Below are 23,190 nucleotides of genomic sequence, written 5' to 3' on the forward strand. Positions count from 1 at the left end.
GTGCGGTTCCACAGACAGGACCACAGACGTTGAACTGAATTCACACACACTGTGACTCCAGAGTACAAATCCAGGCACATTTTTTTCTATGTGTTGAAAAAGAAAAAACACTTGTGGACAAACACAAAACACACACTGACACACAGCAGATTTTACCAGGCTTTTAATAATTTAGCAAGGATAGATCACACTCAGCGCAAGGTCACATTAACATGGATATTCTGTACACATGCTGTTCTGTACACATCCACTCGAGGAGAGACAGTTGGCACAGAAGAGAAGGGCATTGCTGACCAATATTCCATGTAGCCTTTTCCCTGCCAAGGCAAAGAGAGCCAGCAAATATTCTGCCACAACACACACACACACACACGCATACACACACACGCAATGCCTTTGGCCAAAAGACTCATCCCAGGGACAAACATGCTGCAGAGACAATCAACTTCCTGAGCAGAGAGACACTTGTTGTCAAGTGGAAAACATTAAATCTATAGTGACATTAATTATGCTGGCATTTCCTACCTCCTTTTGCCACAATAGAAAGAGGTTTAACTGGACAGATTGGGTGTATTTGTATGATAATGTGACACAAATATAACCCTATTGTTTCTACAGAGTGCACTGTGCACCGAGAGCATGAAACCATTATATGAAAAACAGCAATTAATGGCACAATGAGGTATAACTGAATGAGGTTGCACTGAATATTAAAACAGCCGTATTTTTAACATTCTGCGCCAAAGTGTGTCACAATCACTGTCCAAGGTGTTGATTGTGGGATTAGTGGGGATGCAGAGCTGTCACTGATATACTGACAGTTAAGTCTGTCAAACCAAACTGATTCAGGTGGAAAATATCAATCAGGGAAGATATGAAGACACAACGCACTTATTTTTGCACATCAATGCGTATAGAAATGCATTCAGTAGATGTGCTGTACTTAGTGGTGCAGCGGTTTGCACTGTTGCCTCACAGCAAGAAGGTCCCAGGTGGCTGGTTTGCAAGTTTGGCCGTTCTGTACAGTTTAAGCTTGTGCTGATTCCTGTGATTTCTGTTCTGTGAGTCTGCATGTTCTCTCTGCATACTTCCTCCCACAGTCCAAAGACATGCAGGTTTGGTTAGGTTAGGTATGTGTGAGTGGTTGTCTGTCTCTGTGTGTCAGCCCTGCGATTGACTGACGACTACTCCAGGGTGTCGCCCAATGTCTGCTAGGATTGGCTCAGCCCTCCTGTGACCCTTAAGGATAAGCAGGATAGACAATGGATGGATCGACGGATGGATGCTGTATCTAATGTTGGTTAAAATCATTCAGGGTTTGAACCTTTTCTATTCTTTAGCTTTTCTATAATAGATGTTTAAATAATAGATAATAGCAATAATACAATAAAGTAACACGATCAATTGTAAATAATATTAAATAGTAGTAGACCCCGCAGCGTGAGATATATCACACACCTCGTCACTCCAACAGAAACTTCCAGATGAGAAACAAATGCCTTGAATGCCTTGAAACAGCCTTGAATGCTAAGACAATCATTTATTTCGTTATCTCACATATGTCTTGTTTTCTGTATGAAGGAAATTTGGCTTCTCCCAGCATGCACTGGGTGAAAGGCAGAGAAACAACCTGAAGAGGTCAACAATCTGCAAAGGTAACGCAGACTCACACACACACACACACACAGTACCTGTCGGCAGTCTAGAGTCCTCGCTCTACCTGTTCCAGAGGAAACCGGAGTACTACCGGGAAACAGAAAGGCAATGCTACCCCAGCTCAGTACATGTCTGAGCTGACAGCTGACAGCTGACAGCGCTAATCAATGATCCACCTCATACGCAGACAGTCTGTTCACATAGAAAACAGGTTCTGTCGCTCATTCACTGATGATGTGTGAGCCAGGGTCAACAGACCAGGTTTGCAACTTAAAGGACGATGGCAAGTTTTCAAAGCACGCAGTGATTCAATTGCATACAAAGCTGTCTGTGACTAGTTTTTGTTGTTCGTGTGCATTGCAGCATGGCTCTCCAACTGTGTGATCCTGAAAGCATGTAACTACCTGCTCTGTGCCTTTATATGTGTATTAACCGCAGAAGGTATTAAAGGCGGAAATAAATGTAAAAAACCATGACAGTTTTAAAGTTTGTAGATGATTCAAAGTCAAACTCTGACACAACTTTAATGAAACAGAACACGTACAAGCCACTGAATTCCGCAGGGATTTTTTTGTAGTCTTTTATTGTAGCAGATGATGGCATTCATCTACTTTTCCTTTCATGCAGTGTGCTGTTAAAGGAGCCTTGTAGCCTGGGAATGGTATGAAGATCTAAGTGTATTCTCTCAAAGCTTCAAAAAAATGTGTTTATCCAGTGACTTGAAGGTGTTTCTTTTGTCTGGCAGTAATGTTAATCAGGTGACTACACTGCTTGTTGTTGCCTTCATTAGCAATATAGTGATCCAAGGCTTTCAAAGCTGCAAGAGAAAAGTAAAGCTAAATCCTGGTGTGACTCTAACAAAACTCTAAAAACTTAAATGTATGAGGGATACCGGGTGACACTCCTTGTTTTCCCATCTCAACCTCTCCAGTAATATCTCAAATAAATGTTCTTCTTCCTGTTCTTTGGCTCATTTGCTGCTTGGCACTGCTACAGTGTGTGAGCACTGACTGGGTCAGACAGACACATACCTGACTCCTCATTAGCTCTCCCAGCACAGTTTCTTTGTCATTTAGACAAAAAGCCTTTGATGGCCACTTCTTTGCTGTTGCCTTCCAGTCAGAAGCTGGTCAGAATGTATTATTGGCTCAGATGGCAGTACATTACATCTTTAAAAGCCTTTGTGTCTGGATCTCAACAGCAACCAAGTCCATCAGAGGGCAGAAAACATACGAAATAGAGATGGTGGTTACCTAAATTAACTCCAGTGTGATTATGTGCATTGTCGTCTAACTGGCCCTTTCTTTCTGTCTCGGTGAGTTCAAGGGGAGCAGAACAGCAACTTTTCCAACATTACGTGGAACATGCTGCCACTTGACTGGGCAATAAGTGCAGCAATTTGTCTCAGGATGGTAAGACGGAGCGATGATGGGGTCAAGTGACAGGTGAGCCTGTTGCATTGCCACAGGCTGAACTGAACTGGAATCACTCTGAGTGACCTCCAATTCATGCTGTACGCTTCCCCCTCAAACGCTCTATTCATTTCATAGCCTAATTTTAGAATCACCACTTTAGAGGAATCAAACTCTGGATCTAATTGCTACACAAATGACCATTTTCTGAGGGAATATCTACTAATTTGCATTGACAAATGAGTGACCTTATGAAAACCAAACAAAACACTGCTTTTGTACAACAAGCTTGTGAATTGCCATCAAATCTAAAAGAGCAAAGGCTGCTTTTGCTTGCAGAAATGCACAAAACAACATCACCTACACGACTGTGTCAAAGATCATCTGCAGCAAGTGTAAAAAAATCCTCAAGTGTAATCAATAGTACATTTGTTTCCGTGGGTGTGTGTGTGTGTGTGTGTGTGCGCGCCCTGGGTCTGGTATTGAAGCGGATTCTCTCTCCGGCAGAGCTGGTTGTGTGAATGATGAGTCATCCAGAGTAGTCCTTTGATATTCCACATAGCCCTCCATTTAAAACTCACCGAGACTTGTGCTGCTGAGAGGCCTCACACACACACACACACACACACACACACACACACAGATGCATACACAGACAAACAATCACACTTATTGATCAAAGCTGGAGGTCCAGTCGCTATTCTCATTCATCCCCTGGTCTCCCCTGGCTCCTGTTATCGATTCCATTTTACTGTGTGTTTAATTCACAGCTAGAGTACGCCTGCCACAGCCTCCCCCTCCAACACCTCTCTCAATGTTTATCGACTATATAGTGGCACTAAAACTGAGCTCAGTGCCTGTATTTTCACTGTGGCTTTTTCTATTGCTGCGCTCATAACATTTTCTTGTTTATACTTATGTATTACTGCTGCAAAATGAATATTCTTTATCTTCAAAGGGTAACGTTTCATGTGAGAACATTTACATTTTACACTCTTTGAACTTCCGGAAGATTATTTGAACGTTACTTCTTGCAAAGTTTGCTACAAGAAATCCTTGCAATCTCAAGCTGAAAGCTACTGCAAACAGTTCATACACTTTAAAACAGAAATTGTGACAGGTGGAGCTGTGTGCATATATCTTGGTGTGTAAATGTCCATGTGTGGGTGTTTGAGACAGTATGTGTGCGTGAGACAGCGAGAGAGAGAGATTTCGAAGTCATCCTGAAATCACGTGCAGCTTATTTCCTTCTTATCCTGTATGACTGAGAAGTCTTGTGATTACAGCCCCTTGTTATGGCTCCTCTCTCTCTCTCTCTCTCTCTTTATGCCTCTCTCTCCTCTTTTCTTCTTTCCCTGCTACATGGGAAAGGAATCAAGGAGAAATAGAAGGACAAGGCCTGTAAGTAAAGAGAAACTAAGCTATCACTCTCTCTGCAGCTTGTTGCCTTAGAGACCAGCAGAGAGTGAGAGATAAATCTGTGAAATCTTCTGATCATCTGTGTATGTGTGTGTTTCAGTGTGTGTGTGTGTGTGTGAGGAGGGTGCCTGCCTGTGTGGGTGTACAGAGAAGGGGGTCAGCTTCTGATGCACAGCAGAGGAAAATTCCCACATAACTGTACAGCCTGTGCATAACCTCTCTCCCCGCTGCCTCTGCCCCGTGTTTTCTCTCGCAAATTGTTACATCAATGCTGAAAATCAGATCCTATTATTACAAATTAGAGTGTGACACAGTCTTTCTCCAGCGTGTGCCCTCTCCTCTTAACCAATATCCAACAGAGACTCTGCTAAACAATAGATGGTGTCTTTGGCTCACTGGGATGAAAAGGTACCACAGTGCTACACAAGGCACACAATGTTATCTTTAGAAGGCGATAATTAGGTGTGAGTGTCTGTCTGAAGCAGGAGAAAGGAGAAGACTAGTAGGGGTGAAAGACTAAAAAAGGGTAACAGCATAGTAATGTTTTGATGCAGCATGTGCAGAAAGGATTTTTTCACGCAACACCTTGCTTAAATAAATCTAATCTATGTGGCCCTAATCTGAGATTACTCAGTGATTTTATTTCGTCATTAGAAATTGGAGGTAGTCACTGAATCTAGCTCTAACTAGTTAACCCCAGTTTTACCTATTTTTTGCTCTGATAGCCAACAATCTCAACGGCAAGCTTCTCTTTGTGAGAAATATATGATCATCAAAATCAGGAAATTCTAGGCACAGTTTGTCATGACCTTCAAATGTGTATTTTCTCTGCTTAAGGTCTTTTGGCGGCACATAAAGGTAAAGACGGTGCGTGCTGGGTGGCTGCAGTCACATGGCAGGTCAGAGGCAGGTCACCGAGGTGAAAAAAACAACAAACAAGAGCTATTATACTGGAATCTGAACTTTGTGTCTTTGTTGCTGTGAAATCGGATTTTCAGCATATTAGCGGGTGTGAGCAGTAACACATACAGTGGGAATAATGCTCTTCTAAGAGGACTGAATAAAGGTTTTCCCACAAACCTGAAATGTTTTAAAAAGAGAAACACAGTATTTAAGGATAACACAGAAGATTTAATGCTAAATCTGTCAAATTAGAACAATATGATACAGACTACTTTTAATAAAACAATCTAGTATTTATTCAGCAGTAACATGCTGTATGTTAACTGCCTGTAACAGCAATAGATTTGGAGAATGATGCATTAATTAACCACATCTTCAAAGGACATTTGACCCTGATGTCCTGAGAAGTAAAGTTTGGTTCATAAAAAAGCTAAAATCACATTCTGCCTGTTTGTGGCATCTTTATTCTTTATAACAGATAAAAAACTTGCTGGTGATAGATCCAGGAATATAAAAGGAAGGTATCAATCAAGCTTAAAAAATCCCCAAAATTGATATTCATCGCGCCATGGCATCTTCATAAATGACTTGATATTTTCTCCTCTGTAGCTCCATCTAAATGTCCGTGGTTAGACTTGTGTAAATGACAGCACAATGTAACACAATATCTGGATATACTGGTAAGGTGACACCGACAAGATGGAGAATGAAACTGAAATAATAGTGAAATTAATCTACATCCAAATATAAACACCAAATCTCCTGTACATTTTATGTGCATTTTTTAATATTAGTTTGGCCCACAGCATCAGAGTGAACTAATGCGCTACACACCCATAATCCACTTCTGTGGGTGTTTTCGCTCATGTTGACCCCCTGACAGGGCGCGTGGACAAATGCTTAATTGACAGCTCCCTCGCCCCCATGTTAATCTGCTGCACCTGTCAGGGCGGGACTGTTTACACCTTTATCGTTGTCATTAGTTACATTAACAGGGTTTAGTGACATCACCTGATTCACAGCAAACCAGCAACTTCAACATGAACAGACGGCTGATCAGCGCCTGTGTGCTTAAAAAACATCAAATCACATCCGGCACAGGTCAGTAAAGCTATGGTTTATTCATTTGAACATGTTGAAAACTGCATACATCTTTGGTTCTATAACTCGCCCCATTATACTGTATATAATATGTACATTTTTGTATATATATATATATGCATTTATCCCATAATTACAAATATTACAAATATTGAACATGGAATATAAATTTAATATAAAACCATTGAATTACAAGATACAAATGTGCTTTTTGCCTGCTTATTGGGCCAGAATGACATGAAAAAGTAAAATGCTGTGAGGGAGGGGTGAGGAGAAAGAAACGAGCAGAGACAAATGCAGAAAAAGAAAAGGACAAGAGACTGAGAGAAAAGAAGGCAGAGGAAGAGAAGAAGAGGGGGAGGGAGACAGAGAGAGAGAAGGTTTGTAAATAGAGATTACATCCATGGACGTTTAGTACAGATATACTTTGATTTGCTGCAATCTTTCTGTGCATGTGTTCATTAACTGTGTCTCCATGGCAACCGAAGTGGCGGAGTCAAGGCTTGAAGTCGCCCAGAGGGTGACCTTGCCTTTGACGAGCGCACACAGCTGCATCTATCTCTCCCTGTCTCTGTTTAAATCCATCCACTTCTTGAGCCAGATGCCTCTCTGTCATCCAGCCACCTACCTACGCCACCCCCACCGCCCCGACCGCCCCGACCGCCCCCCCCCAACCAGCCGAACTACCAGACAGGAAAAGAGCTGGCACCCATACACGCTTCCTAAAAAACAGTCGACAAAAGTAGTTCCCCTTCTGCCTCTTCGACTTTGTGTGTAACGAGATACAAAAGGACGTCCAACTGTCAGGAGCTGTTACTGGGACCTGAAGCAGGAGGAGCATGTCCCGCCTTTGTCCTTCTCTAACTGGGGGGTGATGGTGTCGGGGACTTCTGATTGGAGCATGTCATTCTCACTGGCAATGATGTGTTTCACCAAGCAGTTAGCTGCTTCGTCGATGTTGATGTTCTCCTGAGAAAGAGGGGGGGAAAGTGAAGGAGCGAACGGAAAGAGGGACAGGAGTGGTGTGAAAGGGCGGTGAGGAAAAGAGAGAAACAGGGATAAATCAGTGAACATCAGCTAAACACCTTTTTTTTTTTTGAGAGGGATAAAACAAGTGCAGCAGGAATAACCTGTAAGAGCAGGTGAGTGAACCAAATGGACCATTACTAAACTGAGTAGATGGATGAGGCAGCGGCCAGCAGCCATGATGAGAACACAAACTGAAAGGGGACTTTTACATAATACAACCTCATCCCTCCTTCACACCCAAATACACAATACTGGAAAAGTAACGATAATAATGTGTGAGATCTCTGAATTGAGGTTTTGAACCACAGTGTGGGAGTGCAGGACATGTATCCAGTAATAAAAAATAATTAGATAAAGTATGTAGAATATCAAAATACTAATATCTTGGTGCCCTACATGCTCTTACGGACAACAAAGTGAACGTTACGTCACAAGTTAATTACACTCTCACGGCAGCAAAAAAGGCCACACTCAAATAAAAGTCTCTGCAGATGCTCCCACACAACAGAGCTGCAACACATTCAGACCCAATTTATATGTAATGTTTTGTTTTTTCCCTCAAAATTTGTTTTTTTTTTGTTTTTAATCATCTGCATCTCATGAATAAAATCCATTAGAAATAATTCCTTTATAATGGAAAAGAGTGCATTTTCTCTGACAGCTGCGTAGCTTTGATTTGATGTTAACAGGAGAGAATGAAAGCTGTGTCAACAAAACACAGTTAATGTCATGTTTTAAATAAACAGTCCTCACAGCAGAATGATTTTTGTCTAAGTTAGACGGGGATAAAGACAGGTGCTGCTCGGTCTATTCACGCTGTACATTTGAATTACTTAAGCTTATGTCAGCGTTACAGAGTAATTTTGCACCATTGCAAAACATTTTTCTGATTATGTTTCTTATTTTATTAAGCCATTATCAAGCCTTATTTTGAGGGAGGTTTTCCTTGATTGGCCACGGTGCAGAGAGGGGGAGGACATGCAACAAAGATCTGGAACCACTTGTGATCATATGGTACGGTATGGTACCTGGCCAACAGGGTGCCCGTTTATAAAAGTGTTACGGCCAACATTATAGAGCTAAGAGATAATCCTGGGAAACTTGTCTTGCCTGATTTACAAACCTATTCTACCCATCAAGATAAAAGAGATTAGACAGCACCCATACAAAGGATTTAGAGTGACTTGGACCGGAGCTGAAAGCTGAGTAAACTAGAGAAATGACCCTGGGTGTTAAAGTGAAGTTCACACGAGGAGAGGACCAGCGGTGAGTATTGATGAGAGCCACCTCGGCACACACTTGATTTAAAGCAGTGGAGATACTGAATATTCATTAGATCTACCGGTGTGCTGTGTGCTCGGTAGGACGCGACATTGTGCCGTCTGCAGCTCCTTTTAACTTATCTCTCTCATACACACACGCACACACACACACACACACACACACACACACACACACACACACACACACACACACACTCAAAGCCCTCTGTGTGCCACGTCATGATCTGTCATACTTACTGTTAGCGTGAACAAATCACTGTTTAAAACACAATAAAAAAAACACCTTTTCTACCCACTTGCCAACTTCACTGTCCTCTCTGAAAACTTTCTATTGTTAGTTTGTTGCTGCTGTGCGCCTCCAATGACTTTAGTGCAAAGAAACAAGAGTGAGTAAAATAAACTTTTTATAAACAGTGTGTGCTCGTGGCCGCCCGTGTGTCTATTTTCTCCCTTTGCCGTGCAGCTGTGAGATTCCTGCTCCACATTAGCTGCTATAATCAGGGCTTGTGCTGGTGTCTGAGTGTGTTAGTGTGTAGGTGGGTGAATCCTCAGCTCATCTCACACACAGCCAGAATTTACTCACCACATTCTTTCATTCCTGTCTGTGTCAATGAGTCTTGAATTAAACTGTGCTTTAGTTCGTTAGTTTTTGAAATGGTTCATGACGTTATGTGTCGTTTTAGATCAAACTTTAAGATTTAGGGCAAAATTTCAAGAGAAATGTTTAAAGTTATCTCCAAAAAACAAGTTTCCTGTTACTTTATATGCATTGATCCACTTCCTCTGGCTGCATCTGCATCACGTACCAGCTTAAGGTCGATTCGTGTCATCATAGACGTGCTGGTATTCACCTTTGGATAACGCCAGGCTAGCTGTTTCCCCGTTTCCTGTCTTTATGCTAAGCTAAGCTAACCGTCTCATGGCTCCAGCTTCTTATTCAACATACAGACATAAACATGGTATCAGCCTTTTCATCTAACTCTGGGCAAGAAAGTGAAAAGGCATATTTGCCCAAATGTCAAACTATTCCTCTAGTATCTGTGACGGTCAGTAGAAAACAGTGGACTCCCTCAACATTCCTGGACATCCTGTGTGGATGATAAAGCACCTGATGCAAGAGCAGCTGACCTGAAATATCACAGTAGGAATGTGTGCTGTGAAAAAGCAGCAGAGCTCATTCGCTGCTGAGGCTTAAGACGTATGCAAATACAAAGTAGACTGAGGGTCTGTTAAACTCAGCACTTTGAATGGATTTCTTCTCATCCTGAATGTGCCCCTGTGGTGACATCTCCGCAGGGTAATCGGGTGCTGGGTCTGACACAGTCGAGCTGGTCTGGAGTCAGCTGCTTCTCAAGGACATCTGAACAGGAAGGACACGCCCGCAGAGGCAGGGGCTTGGACCTCAGAGCTCCTGTTGAAGGCGACTTTTTGTATTCACGGCACGGCCCTGCTAGCTATGTTACTGCTTTGTATTCGTGTGTGTGTGTGTGTGTGTGCTTTCTCACCTTAGCCGACGTCTCGTACCATCCCACAAAGCCGTTCTCCTGGCAGAACTGCTCCATCTTTATTCCGTTATTGGTCAGTACGTCCCGACCCTGGTCACATTTATTGGCCAAAAGCACAGTGGCTACATGTTTCCCATTGGCAAGTGTTAGTTTGGAATCCAAGTCCTCCTTCCATTTGGTGACGGCCTCAAAGGAAGCAGGCCTTGTGACATCAAACACAATAAAGGCGCCCATGGCCTCGCGATAGTACACACGGGTCATGTTGCCAAACCTCTCCTGACCTGGAAGACACACAGACAAGGACGCAGATGTATTTGAGCAAATAAAATCATTGATAAAGGTGCACAAACATATACCTTTGTTGATGAACAGAGACAAATTCCTCAGATTTACTCATTTTTTCACAATCTTGTTCATGCTATCACGCAAGCATTCCTGACAGGCCTCAGCCACACACGCAGAAACAAACTCACACACGATTACATGCATGTTTGTTCACAGATAAGATGTAGGAATGGACAGAGGCAGGATGGGAGAAAGAGAGAGGTGTCTTTGGTGTGTGTGTGTGTGTGTGTGTGTGTGTGTGTGTGTGTGCGTGCCTGTGAACTTGCCTGTAAAAATTCCTGAGGGCAACATTAATTCGATAAGCCCTGCTGGAATGTTTTATCCACACTGATTTTCCCATCCATAACTTTTACTAGCGCGCCATTGACACGAGCCTCACAATCAGCTTGTGGGCGAGACATTTTCTCACCGTGAACAAAACTAAAAACCTTAACTGGTCTATCAAAAAGCAGTTTGCATGGTGGCGAAGAGGGGAGAAGTTAATATCCATTTACATGCTACTGTGCTGAGGCCCATAGGAACATTTTCCTATCACTGCCTCTCCTGCACAGGTGGATCAGAAGGGCAGAAAGTGTTTTAGCACAGTGTTACCAAATATACTGAGTGGAAAATAGTAGTATGTAGCAGGAATGACGTTATACACACTGTTTAGAGCCTTACTAAAACATTGGGTTCAACACCGATTACTATTTCTATATAACATCAAATATTCACGACTACATAGGAAATGATGTAAGTTGAAGTTGAGAAAAAGGGCATCCTTAGGTATTATTGATTATTAGTTTAACTGTGGGTGTAGTTCGATCACATTTGACTGACAGTGGTCTGGCTACATAAGCAAACTACCCCATGACTGTAATCACATCTTGACTCAAATGTTGTTAAATCCTTATTGGCATCTTTTCATACTCAAACTTGTAAAATAAACACAAACAAACACAGAAATATAGAAATCTCTAATATACAATAACCAAAACCGTTCAACTTTGATGGAAAATTGTGAATAAAATTGTGAATTGCCCTCATGTAAAGGGATTAAATGTGGCAATAATTTGGTGGTGATGAAGTGGAGTAGAGGTTCAAAACATGTGGTTTCTTGGTGCATCAAATCTGGTTTACAGCTCAACATTTTTTAGGTGATTTCAGGCTGAACAGTATATGAAGCCCCTCCAATAAGCCCTAAACCAGCCACAATCACATCTTCAAGTTATATGTTTGCGGAGCAAGCCTTGTCACCCTGTCAGTTCAGGCCGTAGAAAGAAGGCAGCCAAAAATAGAGCGGTTGGAGTTATTTTTTGCCTTGGGAAATGCAAAGAAACAGCAAGTGATTTACTGCATCTGTGGCCTGAGAAAACTTCAGTCCACCAGCCGGTCCCCAAACGAACCCGCAGCCATGGTGGCTAAAGTCAAATGCAAAACCGAAGCTAAATGATCTTAAGTATGATCCAAACTAAATGGTGAACCCGTATGATGCTGTAATGGACAGCGCTCATCCTAAACTATGCACAACTAAGATTAACAATTGAGGCTTCCATTAGATTCAGGGCAAGGCTGGGGAGCACGTACAGTACAGACCTATGGCAGTTTTCTATGAGGGAGAAACTCATCCTTAGTTCACAATAAAAGCTTTCTGTATACAAGAACTTGGGCCTCAAATCTCACTCACATGAGTTTGAGACACATGACTGCCTGCGCTTACTGGAGAGGGCGCACAGGAGGGGAGAGAGCAGCAGGTCAGAGGATTCTTCTGAACCTCAGCCGACACTCATGTGAGATGAGACTGCCATAGCCTTTAGATTTGTTATCTTACCCAACAGCATCGCAGTTAAAGGCCTTTACTGTTATTTCCAATCTCTGCGTTCGCCAAAGGCCACTGAAAAGCATTAATCACTAACTAAGAAGACAATATAATTAATGTTACACTGTATATTGAATAAATGTATCTATATTTGAATGGATGAATGTGTGATTGAATGAATTGTTGGTAGGTTAGTTTCAGAGCAGGAAAACTACAGTTGGTGTTTGTGATGAGGAGACAGAAACTTTAAAAGAACCATAGCCTTGATTTAACATTTAATAAACATTCATGTATTTTGTGATAAGCTGGAACCTGTGCTCCTATTTTGCTCTAAATAAATAACCATCCAGCTCTTAGAGCGGTTCATAATGTGGCTGACTGTTGCCATGGTTGCTGTCTGTTGTGTCATGTGGTGCCATGATGCTCCTGCATGAAGTCACGTGACACTCAAGATGATAATGCACTCCACATGAGTACAGTCTGGTGTCGCATGTTTTTTCTCCTCCCCTCTCTCTCCTCTTGTTTGCCTCCCCACTTTCCCCCCCACTGTAACGGAATTTCCCCTCTGGGATTAATAAAGTATTTTGATTGATTGATTGATTGATTGATTAATATATATATTTGAATCATTAAGACACAACACTATACTGCTCAACAGAATCAAGCAGCTCTAACTAAATAATAAATATATATAATAATATTCATAGCTCATGTGTGTTTTTGGCTCAGTAGAGGAAACCTTTCTCTGTTTCATGACCTCTCTGGATTTGTGGGTGTCTTCCTTGTGAATATAACCTGATTAGAAACATGTAATTGTAGAAATGCGTTGCCAAGTGGTTTGAAGCGAGTGATGCCAATAGGTCAGCTGGCACACATGAGGAGCGTTAACCCTGGATAAAAACCCTTTCATTATCATTTTCTATGAAAACAGTTAAATAACATCTGTGATGAAATAGTCTCATGATCATACACTGTTCTTTTATCACCAACCTCAAACTATCTGTAAATCTAAGATGCACAATACTTTGAATGGGCCTCGATCATCTCTGGCTTGAAATAACTCCTGAAGGACAAAAGTCTATAGTTTTCATTTGAATAGCCAACCTCTGTTAAATAATGCACTTCAGATGGGGAAATTAGTCTTAATAAAAGCCACCTCAGTGTGTGATCGTGAATCAAACAATCATCTAATGTTTGAAAAACAAGAAAACATCATTACAAACATAATTTCCTCTATGATTATATCTTCCCACTGGCATTAATTAATTTCCAAAGGCAGCCATCAGCTGATTACATCGTTATCAATAGACTAGGCACATTTATTTGTGTACCAAAGTAACCAAAGTAGTCTCTATTGTCAGTTAAAAAAACAAGCAAACAATCAATAAACTAACATCCACCTATTTTTGACCAGTCCTACATTATGGGCTACTACTAATTAGAAGTTTGAATTTAAGGAAAGTAAGACACAAGAACAGTATTTTGAGGCAGATTTCACATCTCTTAGCAGATATTCAGTACTTGTTTGCCCTCCTAAATATCGGCTCTGACGTGTGAGCTGTGCGTAAAAGTTGGACTGTACCTGCGATGTCCCACAGCTGCAGGCGCACCGTCTCCTGGTCCCAGTTGAGGACTTTGAGCGCGAAGTCCACCCCGATGGTGGCTCGGTAGTTGGGGCTGAAGTTGTGATGGACATACCGCTTGATGATGCTGGTCTTACCGACCCCGAGGTCCCCTATCACCAGGATCTTATAGAGATGCTCCTTTTGGTGGTTGTTCTGCATGGCGACCGAGGAGGGCGAGAGCTGCGCATGAATCCACCGTAGCGGAGAGGACCGGGGATGAAAGGGGGAGACGCACAGGACAGCACGCAGAGAAGTGGAGGGAAGGAGTTGGCTGGCGGAGCAGGAGAAGGGGAGGTGAGGTCCGCCCTGACCCACTGAGGGAAGTGGAGCAGAGACGTCTGGACCTTGTGACTGACGCAGGGCTGCTGCCTGGGTGTGTCAGGATGTATTTCAAATCTCCAAGACGGAGAGGATTAACAGGTCAGCAGCAGTAGTGGAAGAAATATCTTAAAAAAAAAAAAAAAAAAGTAGCATATAGTTAAAACTAATCTAATAAAAGTTCTGCATTCAAAATGTACTTGAAAAATGTATTTAAAATATCAAAAAGTATGTCGTCATTATATTATGTATTAAACTGTTGGATTTTGCTCCTGAAACACAAGCAACATTTTAATGTTGTAGCTGGTCGAGGTGGAGCTATTTTATACACCGTTGGCTAATTTCAACATATTTTATAAGATTAGGATATGCTTTGTGGGTAAAATCTAAAAAATTAGAGCTGACAGGATAAATGTACCAAGTACAGTATTTTCCCCTAAACTGTAGTAGAATAAAAGGATACAGTAGCATTACATGGAAATATTAAAGCACAAGTAGCTCACAATTGTACTCAGTAACAGTTCTTCTACCAGTGCAAGTCAGAGCTGCACTCCATCGCTTTGATCAAATGAACTCTGACAACTAGAAGAGGAATGAATGAAGTGTAACAGCAGTGAGTGGTCGAAAAGACTAGAAAGGTGCTACACAAGTACAGTTATACTGTATTACCCTCTTGTGGTTTGTTGTACATTTTAGTTTATAATGTTGAGAGACTTTGCAAAAGAGAAAAACAGTTCGATACAAAAAATAAAATCAGAGATCCCAAGAAGGATTTAAAATTTTGTTTAGTCTTCTTACACAGAAACAAAACGTACAGTAGTTTTGAAAAGACTTTATCCTGTCAAAGAAAAAAAAAAAAAAGTGCAACTCTCATAATGGAAACACTGAATGGGTGGAAGAATAAAAAGGCACTACTATCAGAGAGATCCCTTTATTATTCCATTTAGAAATCCCTTCACAAAAAAATGCTCCACAGGGAAATGCGGCAGTTATCGTTTCAATTTGATGCGAGGACAGAAGACATTCTCACTGTGTTTCCCTGAGACAAAGAATCGAGGTCCTGCATGTGACCAGCAAACGCAACCGCTTCCATTTAAATCCTTAAATTCGTATTTATTACCCACCACGATATGGTAGTGTGTACCAGCACATTTCGATTGTATGGATATAATTACTTAGGCAGCTAATCAGTGATCCTTGAAGTCAGAAGTCATTAGAAAAATTAAATTGACGGTGGAAGCCAACAGGTAATTGCAGCTTGACAGGCTTTCATACAGCGTTGATTAAATTAAAAAGAAATTGGAAGCTGTAAACGTGTGAACACTTGAAGAAATTAACCATAGTGTCCCTTTTTGTGCTTTTTATTAACTAATGCAGGATGATATTTGCCTACTTTTACTACATCCACAGTGGTTGGATGTTGGGTCTCGTCCTTGGTTACATGTTACTCAATGAGCCAGAGCTTCCATGGTCAGACTTAATGTTGACTTTAAAGTTGTTTGTTGGATTATAGAGGAAGAAGACAAACAAGCATTGGGGGGAGCAACGCTACAAAAGGGGAAATATGTCAAACATGAATGATTGAGGCTCATGAAGGCCATTCCTTTTTCGTGGGGAAGAGTTTAAAGCCTTCACAGTTTGGGGATGGGGTTGGCTGCGACTGCAATGCTCTCGATGGCACACTCATCGCTTCCCCGGCGGATTCGGAAGTAGCCGCCCTCTCCCCAGGTGGTGCCCCAGCTGTTCTTGACAATCCAGTACTTCTGTCCAGTCATGTGGCAGCGGCCATACCCCACCAACAGCACGGCATGGTTGGTCAGCTCAAAGGGGTTGTAGGGGTCTCCGAGGCCGGTGTGGTGGTAGATGCCCTCCTTATAGACCATGAAGTCAGGGTAGACCTGTGAAAGAATAGAGACGATTTATTAGCAATATTTTGCTTCATGTAAAATTTAAACTATACCCACGATGCAGGAAGGTTGACCAAACAGTACAGACAGAAAAAAAGTTTAATTTACAAATAAGTTACAAGTTAAACCTGTAGGTCAAGAGAATTAGAAAAAAGCTCATGTTGAGTGGCTGACATAATACTATACAGCATATGGTGGATTCATTTAGAGGGCAAAACTAAGTGTGAAGTTTAAAAGCTTTACAATACAGAAGAGAAGCAGCGTTATGATGTCATTCAGGTTTCCCCCCCCAGTGTATTACAACCGAGGTGGGCCACCTTCCCTCATGCAAAGACCATTTCCACTAAGATCAGAAAAATGTATACACTTATGAAATAAAACATTGACCTTTAAGTCCACAAGTGGTTGAAATGTACTGAGCTATACAAACCACTAGCCAACTGCATCATCATCATCACAAGGCTATAGCTGAAGAGCAGAAGAAATCTTCCCCAAAATCAAAATTTGTGCAGAAGATTTAACTCAAAACTTAGAAAAAAGTGACTTCTACTTAAAGTTGATTTCTGCAAGAGACAGAAGCTGAGTTCAGGAAAATAAGACAATTTCTGAGAAAACAGGTTAAACTCCGTTGCATTTTGAGCTGCAGTGACCGAGCGAAAACCCAACTGTTTAGTGAACACATGTGGTATGAACAGGACTAGCAGTAATGAAACAAGGAGCAGCTGTTGTACCTCAAACGCCACCGCCATGGGCCCATTCTTGACCAGTTCCAGCATCATGGCCATCTCATTGCAGCCGCCATAAAATCCACCGACATAGTTGTACTCTGCCGTGTACAGGCGGCCGCAGTTTTGAGGAACGCCACACGGTGAGTCCTTTGCAATGTACGGAAAGCACGACTCGTCCACAACACCGAAATCTTGTGTGTACTTCCCGATCAGGTATGGGAAGCCGCCGTCGCAGCCTGAAAGGGGAGCAGTGGTTGTGAAACTGGTACAAAAGTTAAGAGTTCTCATCTTCAAGAAATTCTGTGAGGTTTGTCTAGACTTTCTAACAGGGAGAAATCTCCTATGTGGTCCAAGACAAAAAAAAAAAAAAAAAAATCTCTTCAAAATAATTGCACTAATCAGAGCAGCTAGGATACACCATCCAAAAAACACTTCAGCCCTACTTGTTCTGATTAGGGAGGAAGGCGGGCCAGAGTTTACTACATACATCAGTACTACACTTTCAATTCACATTGTGTGGCATGATATGAAGAAGAAGATTTACCTTGAGAATACTCAGAACAGGAGACCACTTGTTGCGGGCTGAGGATGGGAGTCTCACTGTTGTTGGTGAGGATTCGAATACGAGCCTCCAGCATTCCCATGGAGGCAAAGGAGTAGCAGCTACCACATGATGCTGAAAGAGAACATGAGGAGATTTACACGAGAGTTAAAGGGAAGAAAAAAAAAACAAAAAAAACAAAAACAAAAAAAAAAACACACCACACTGCTGCACGTTACAACAGCTGGACTAAACAGTAACTTTGGGAAGCTTGTGATGTTCAGTTTTTGTTGTCCAAGTCAACTCTGTAATTAGTGGTAGTGCTGTACTACAGCGCATGATATCAAGAGGTACTTTTGTGCTAATGTGTGTAAATAATGTGGACAAAATATTGGAAATGCTCTTCAATATAATGCAAAGCAGCAGCAGCACCACTAATGATGGCCTCAAAAAGGTACACACACTACACCATCTGATGAGACAGCGCTGAAATAAAAGCCTGATGAAGTGGTAAGTCTCTTTTGTTCAGTCCGTAATGAAGTTTCTGTAATGTTTGTGCCACTACTACATTTATTCGCCTTTGTTGTAATGCGTATTAATGGAGTGAGGCACAGACAGATACACTGATTAAAGCCACTGGTTCCATCTATAGCTTGAGACACCAGGTTCTTAATAAAATGCTCTGCAGAAAGAAAAAAAAACAAATTAGGTCAGGGAACAGAGGCTACGGGGATTTGCAGGGTGGTTTAATTGCAGCAATAATTCAAGTCAGGGTGACACTGAGAAGATTTTTTTATTTGAGTCCAAGACTTTAAGTCTCTTAGACTAATATGGTACAACAACAACCATTCATTCAAATTAAAGATCTATCCGTTGCTAGGGGGTAACTTTGGCTGTCCTTATATTTTATAATGTATTCCGTTTCTGAAGCAGATAATGGGAGGACAAAAGTCGGAGTTCTCACACAGGATTTGTGATGATGAAACTTCAATTTGCTCGAACGTCACTTACACCTGCATCTCCCTTAGAAGTCAACGCTGGATTGTATGTGACGTTAAGAAACAGTCAGGCTCCTATGCAAGACCAGCCAGAGCAATTTATTCTCAAGCCTACCAATTTTTGTGGACTGGAATTAAAACGTACAAAAGCTACCTGACTCGTCGCACTGAAGCAAAATAAGCTCCACAGCACTGCACAGTGGCTTAGAGGGCTTCTATTGAAACACTCCAGCCCTCTCCAGCTCCTTAAACCCAGCCCTACAGAGGCCCTCTCAGACACTCAAACTACTCAGCACACATAATCTCTCGACTCACACACTAGGCTGTGCAGAAACACTGGAGGAGAGCAGAAAGCAGACTGAGGGCCTGCCAAGAGGGAAACACAGTAGCTAGCATGCTGCCTGCCCTTACTGACAGATGCTCAAGTGTGAGAAAGGTCCCGCTCTGCCTCCGATCCTGCAAGTCTTCTCAATAGTTTTAATTTCTAGTACCACGTGTGCTCAGGTGAGATACATCTCACTTCCTCTCGCTGTCTCGTTGATTCTTGGGACGTTATGAATTAACCAGCTTTGCATGTGAGCACTCGACAGTGAAAATAAATAAATAAATACTGAGTTTCATGGTTTCTGCGGGACAACAACTAAATGTCACCTTGATTTCGCACAGGGCTGACGAAGTTAACAGCATCAATGTTCCTCCAGTCCCAGCGCTCAGGGAGAGATCCCGCCATCTTGGCTACTTCAGCTCTCACAGGCATAGGGCGAACACGCCTACAGTAGAAATAAAACGGCACATTTGAATCTGATGGGCTTTTTATGTCAGACATTTTGCACTAACCGTTTTGCAGAAATTCTAATAACTATGGGAATTAGATTCACCTTGAAGCAGATCCAATAGCCCCAGCAATATTTGAAGGTTTTAACAGTTCAAACAAATGTCGACTTGCTAGCCTCACTTCTATTGTTGGTAGAGTGTTTGTTTCTTTTGCAGACTGATTACTGGTGCAGAAAATAGCCAACTGAATTTGGAGCCTGTCATACAAAAGTAATGAGGGGTTGAATCTTACTTTGATATTAAAGATAATGAAATAATTTTGGGGAAGACAACTGTCTTGCCATTAAGAGTCATCTGTTGATGCAGTATTGGTACAGAGTATAAACGCAGTTTCAGTTTAAGCTTCCCTCCATGACACTGGATGGGCTTCAGGCAAGTAAACACTCACACGGGGATCCGGGAGGCCGGGCCCCCTGCTCGGTAGTACAGCTCCTGCAGTGTGTACATCTCATGCTCTGGGTAGGCCACGGCCTTCCAGGATCTCTGAGCAGAGTTGATGGAGTCAATGAAGTCCAGGTTGTGTTTGTATGGCTTCTGGAGCAGCCTGGAGAGTGAATAATGTCACATGTGAGATGGTTTCTTTTTTCCTTCCGTTTGTGGGACAGATGAGGGTGAAAAAACAAACAAAATTGCAGGCGACGGTTGCTGAGCTCAATCACAGTTACCAATGCTGGTTAATGTGCAGATCTGAAAAAAAATAAAGTATAAAAATACACAGAGCTGACTGAAAATTATACAGTAGCGCTACAATAAAAACTACAACTTCTGCTAGTTAGTTTAACTTGGATAATAAGACTCGCAAAAGACCAGTTATTCATACCAACATCAAAAACAGCTATGAGAAGCAGTCTCAGGCTAAATTGTTCCCTCGAGTGCTGCAGACGATTCCACTAAGAAATTACACTTAACTGGAAGCTCCTAGGGAGCGTAGCACAGCTCCCAACCCAAAACAACTCCAGCCTGAACAAGAGTGTTCCACTTTAAAATTCACTTATTTCAAAACAAAGCAAATTAATTAACACGGGTGCAAAGCATCACATTTCATACCACCAAATATAAACCTTTCAGCTCCAATTGTGAGCTTCCTGTCATGCTACAGTCTGAGGTGTGGTGAACTTTAGCCTATTCTGAGTTAGTGACTTTCACAACAACAACTACACACCAACAACAAGAAATGTTACTCATACCATGCATCCCCCTACTGCTTACAGATCGTGCAGGGAAGGTTTCTTTTCTAGGAGGATGATGAACATAAAAATGTGTTCCAAGATCCTTTAACTCGACACTTATATTAACCTGCTTTATGGGTCAGATTTATGGGTTCTGAGGGCAAGTAACTCTAACTTAATACTCAGAGAGTTTAGTTTAAAGCAGAGATGTCAATACTGCACAGGACGCTGACAGTAAGGATAACCAGCACCGCCTGTGCTCAGATTGTGTCTACAAACAGATTATCCCAGGAGTCTATTGAGGTCTTGTATTTCTCCATTTGGCATTTTGGGTGATGTGCCAAACTAACATAACTTACGCACCTGCTGCTGAAGAATGGCTTGTAGTCTGTTCGGGGTGGCAGTGTTTTCACTCTCTTCCCCACAAAACAGGCCCAGTTGTTTCCCAGGACATCGTGGACCCACCCTGGCAGGGTCTGGTCACAGTAGCTGGTGACCTTAGGGCCGTCCTCACTGTACTGAAAGTGCAGTCAGACAATCAGATGAGGGCTTTTCAACTCAAAACACTGAGGTTAAAAACAAAAAAGGTTAATGAAGCTCACATAATTTCATATTAAGTAATCAGAAAATCACTGTCTGAGAAGGAATTAGAAGTCTAAGACGACTAAAATCTCCCCCTTTCTTCTCATATCACCACATTAAGCCTGATCGAGTCCAGGAAATGGGGATGTTGAACTTGACGTGGCTAAAACGTTGTGTGGGTTTGCAGACAGACGGTTTATGACACTTCCTCAACCCAGTGTCATGTGAGCGATGAGAAGTAGTACGTGACTATAAGATTAAAGCCTGAATATAGAGGATATTTCCATTCAGCCTGCTCAGCATACTGAAAACATGCATATTCTCCAGATACCATCATATCAGATGAAGGGGAAGGAAATTGAGTCATTGTGGAACTAAACATTTAATGTGGAACATTTTTTAAAACATAACCTGAACAACTGTCAACCCACAGTACAAATTCCTTTCCACATAATTGTCCAATAAGCATCAAAGACATAACAGAGTTGAACTTTGACTATATAAAGCTTGTGATCAGATTAATTCATGGAAGTAACTTAACAATATGATACTAACTGGCTTGGCAGCAAGCCTTTTCAATGGACTGCAGTGTAAAGTTGACCAGCCAGAAAACAGCAGCCTTTTGCAATTTTGCAGTGGAATTATTGCCTAAATAAGTGAGTGCATCACTTACCTTGAAGAAGGCGAACCACTTGTACCCATTAATGACCACCTCAAAGCCTTGGTTGTAGATGAGGGTGAAGAAGCCGGTGTTTCCCAGCTTGTCTGAAGCTGTAGACAGTTTCTCCAGTGTCACGGTCACCGTGCCCTCACCTGTGGCTGAGGAGGAGCACCAAAACATGTGTTCAGGACATTAATCACACAGACGGTCTCACCTGTCCGATCCAGCACCGCGTCAGACAAAGTAAAAGCCGAAAACTGGTTTCTTTTATATCTATATTAATTCAAACCAGACTGGAAAGACGAAGTGCACCACCTGGGAGTCACCTGCTGTCTGAGCTGAAAACAGGCCCACACATGCCACACCTGACACGGTGAGAGCACTTCCTACCTTCAGCGGAGCAGTTGACGGTCTTGTCGTGTCCCCCTTTGGACACCTGGAAGACCCAGGTCCCCAGCAGGTCCTCATAGGTGCAGTTGGCCGGTGTGTCACCCCACGACCCTTCAACCCAGAGCAGGAACACACACACCAGCACACCGCTCAGCCTCATCCTCGCACACAGCTAGCTTACCTGCCTACACACACACACACCTGAGGTACGAGCAGTAGTGAGAAAAGCTTGTTGTTTGCCTCCTGCTTCCCCTCTGACCTACTTGGACCCCTCTGTTACCCCCTGTCCTCTGCCCGCTATTTATGTAAACTAAAACTTTTAACAAAGAGCCACGTTTCAACTTCTGCACTCAAGATAGAGACCCAACATAACACGCATGCGCATAATTAGCTTGAGGGATAACGCAGGTATATCATTACACATTAGTGCTAATACCAGTAGATTATTTCTAGTTCATTTGTATTAATGTAATGACATACAGGTCGAGCTCTCAGCACGCTATAAGCAGCTTATCGTGGCTTTTACACTCGTCGACTTCTTCTCTGTCTGCAGAGATTCCGGAAACAAGGAATCACAGGGCGGTAACCATCTCTCCCTCCACTGGTCTTTGTCTGTCCTTCGCGCTTTGGTTTCGGTTTCCTTGTCACATGACCCGCCTAGTGGGCGCATGCGCACACGTGACCTGAGAAAAAGAAACGCCTCATTATTTCATTGATACATCTAGTTGTATATCAGCTCAAATAATAGAATGAATAAAGATAATTAGAAAAATAAATGAATTTCAAATAATAAAGTGAATTAAATTGAATATTGTAGGGATATTTGTTGCACAGATAGATAGATAGATAGATAGATAGATAGATAGATAGATAGATAGATAGATAGATAGATAGATAGATAGTACTGTAAAGAAGTCCACATTTTCACTGTTATCATTACTTATTGATACCACTTCATAATCAACAATTGCTTTTTATGACTCCAT

General features: G+C 42.1%; 2 protein-coding genes across 2 annotated transcripts; both read right to left on the reverse strand.

Moving 5' to 3' along the window:
* Positions 1-7,176: 7,176 nt before the first annotated feature.
* On the reverse strand, positions 7,177-14,375 carry rab38a (RAB38a, member RAS oncogene family). The gene is made up of 3 exons (XM_070829454.1): positions 14,034-14,375; positions 10,309-10,589; positions 7,177-7,460 (listed from the first exon to the last, which is right to left on the reverse strand). Exons 1-3 carry the CDS (start codon positions 14,233-14,235, stop codon positions 7,305-7,307), a joined length of 639 nt encoding a protein of 212 aa, XP_070685555.1. The 5' UTR covers positions 14,236-14,375; the 3' UTR covers positions 7,177-7,304.
* A 934-nt stretch (positions 14,376-15,309) lies between these two features.
* On the reverse strand, positions 15,310-22,514 carry ctsc (cathepsin C). The gene is made up of 8 exons (XM_070829707.1): positions 22,205-22,514; positions 21,827-21,972; positions 20,935-21,089; positions 19,791-19,946; positions 19,220-19,338; positions 17,574-17,705; positions 17,033-17,265; positions 15,310-16,292 (listed from the first exon to the last, which is right to left on the reverse strand). Exons 1-8 carry the CDS (start codon positions 22,362-22,364, stop codon positions 16,026-16,028), a joined length of 1,368 nt encoding a protein of 455 aa, XP_070685808.1. The 5' UTR covers positions 22,365-22,514; the 3' UTR covers positions 15,310-16,025.
* Positions 22,515-23,190: the final 676 nt, after the last annotated feature.

The sequence above is a fragment of the Pempheris klunzingeri genome, chromosome 4, assembly GCF_042242105.1.
Source record: "Pempheris klunzingeri isolate RE-2024b chromosome 4, fPemKlu1.hap1, whole genome shotgun sequence".
Classification (NCBI taxonomy): domain Eukaryota; kingdom Metazoa; phylum Chordata; class Actinopteri; order Acropomatiformes; family Pempheridae; genus Pempheris; species Pempheris klunzingeri.

What these genes read in the sequence shown, in the direction of transcription:
- rab38a (XM_070829454.1), bottom strand. Translation starts at nt 14,235, where the DNA reads ATGCAGAACAACCACCAAAAGGAGCATCTCTATAAGATCCTGGTGATA. An exon ending in GCAGCTGTGGGACATCGCAG is followed by an intron (nt 10,590 to 14,033) that starts GTACAGTCCAAC and finishes TGTGTCTTCCAG; the next exon opens with GTCAGGAGAGGTTTGGCAAC. An exon ending in GGTACGAGACGTCGGCTAAG is followed by an intron (nt 7,461 to 10,308) that starts GTGAGAAAGCAC and finishes CCTCTTTCTCAG; the next exon opens with GAGAACATCAACATCGACGA.
- ctsc (XM_070829707.1), bottom strand. Translation starts at nt 22,364, where the DNA reads ATGAGGCTGAGCGGTGTGCTGGTGTGTGTGTTCCTGCTCTGGGTTGAA. An exon ending in CGTCAACTGCTCCGCTGAAG is followed by an intron (nt 21,973 to 22,204) that starts GTAGGAAGTGCT and finishes GCTCCTCCTCAG; the next exon opens with CCACAGGTGAGGGCACGGTG. An exon ending in AAGCCATTCTTCAGCAGCAG is followed by an intron (nt 19,947 to 20,934) that starts GTGCGTAAGTTA and finishes TTCACTCTCCAG; the next exon opens with GCTGCTCCAGAAGCCATACA.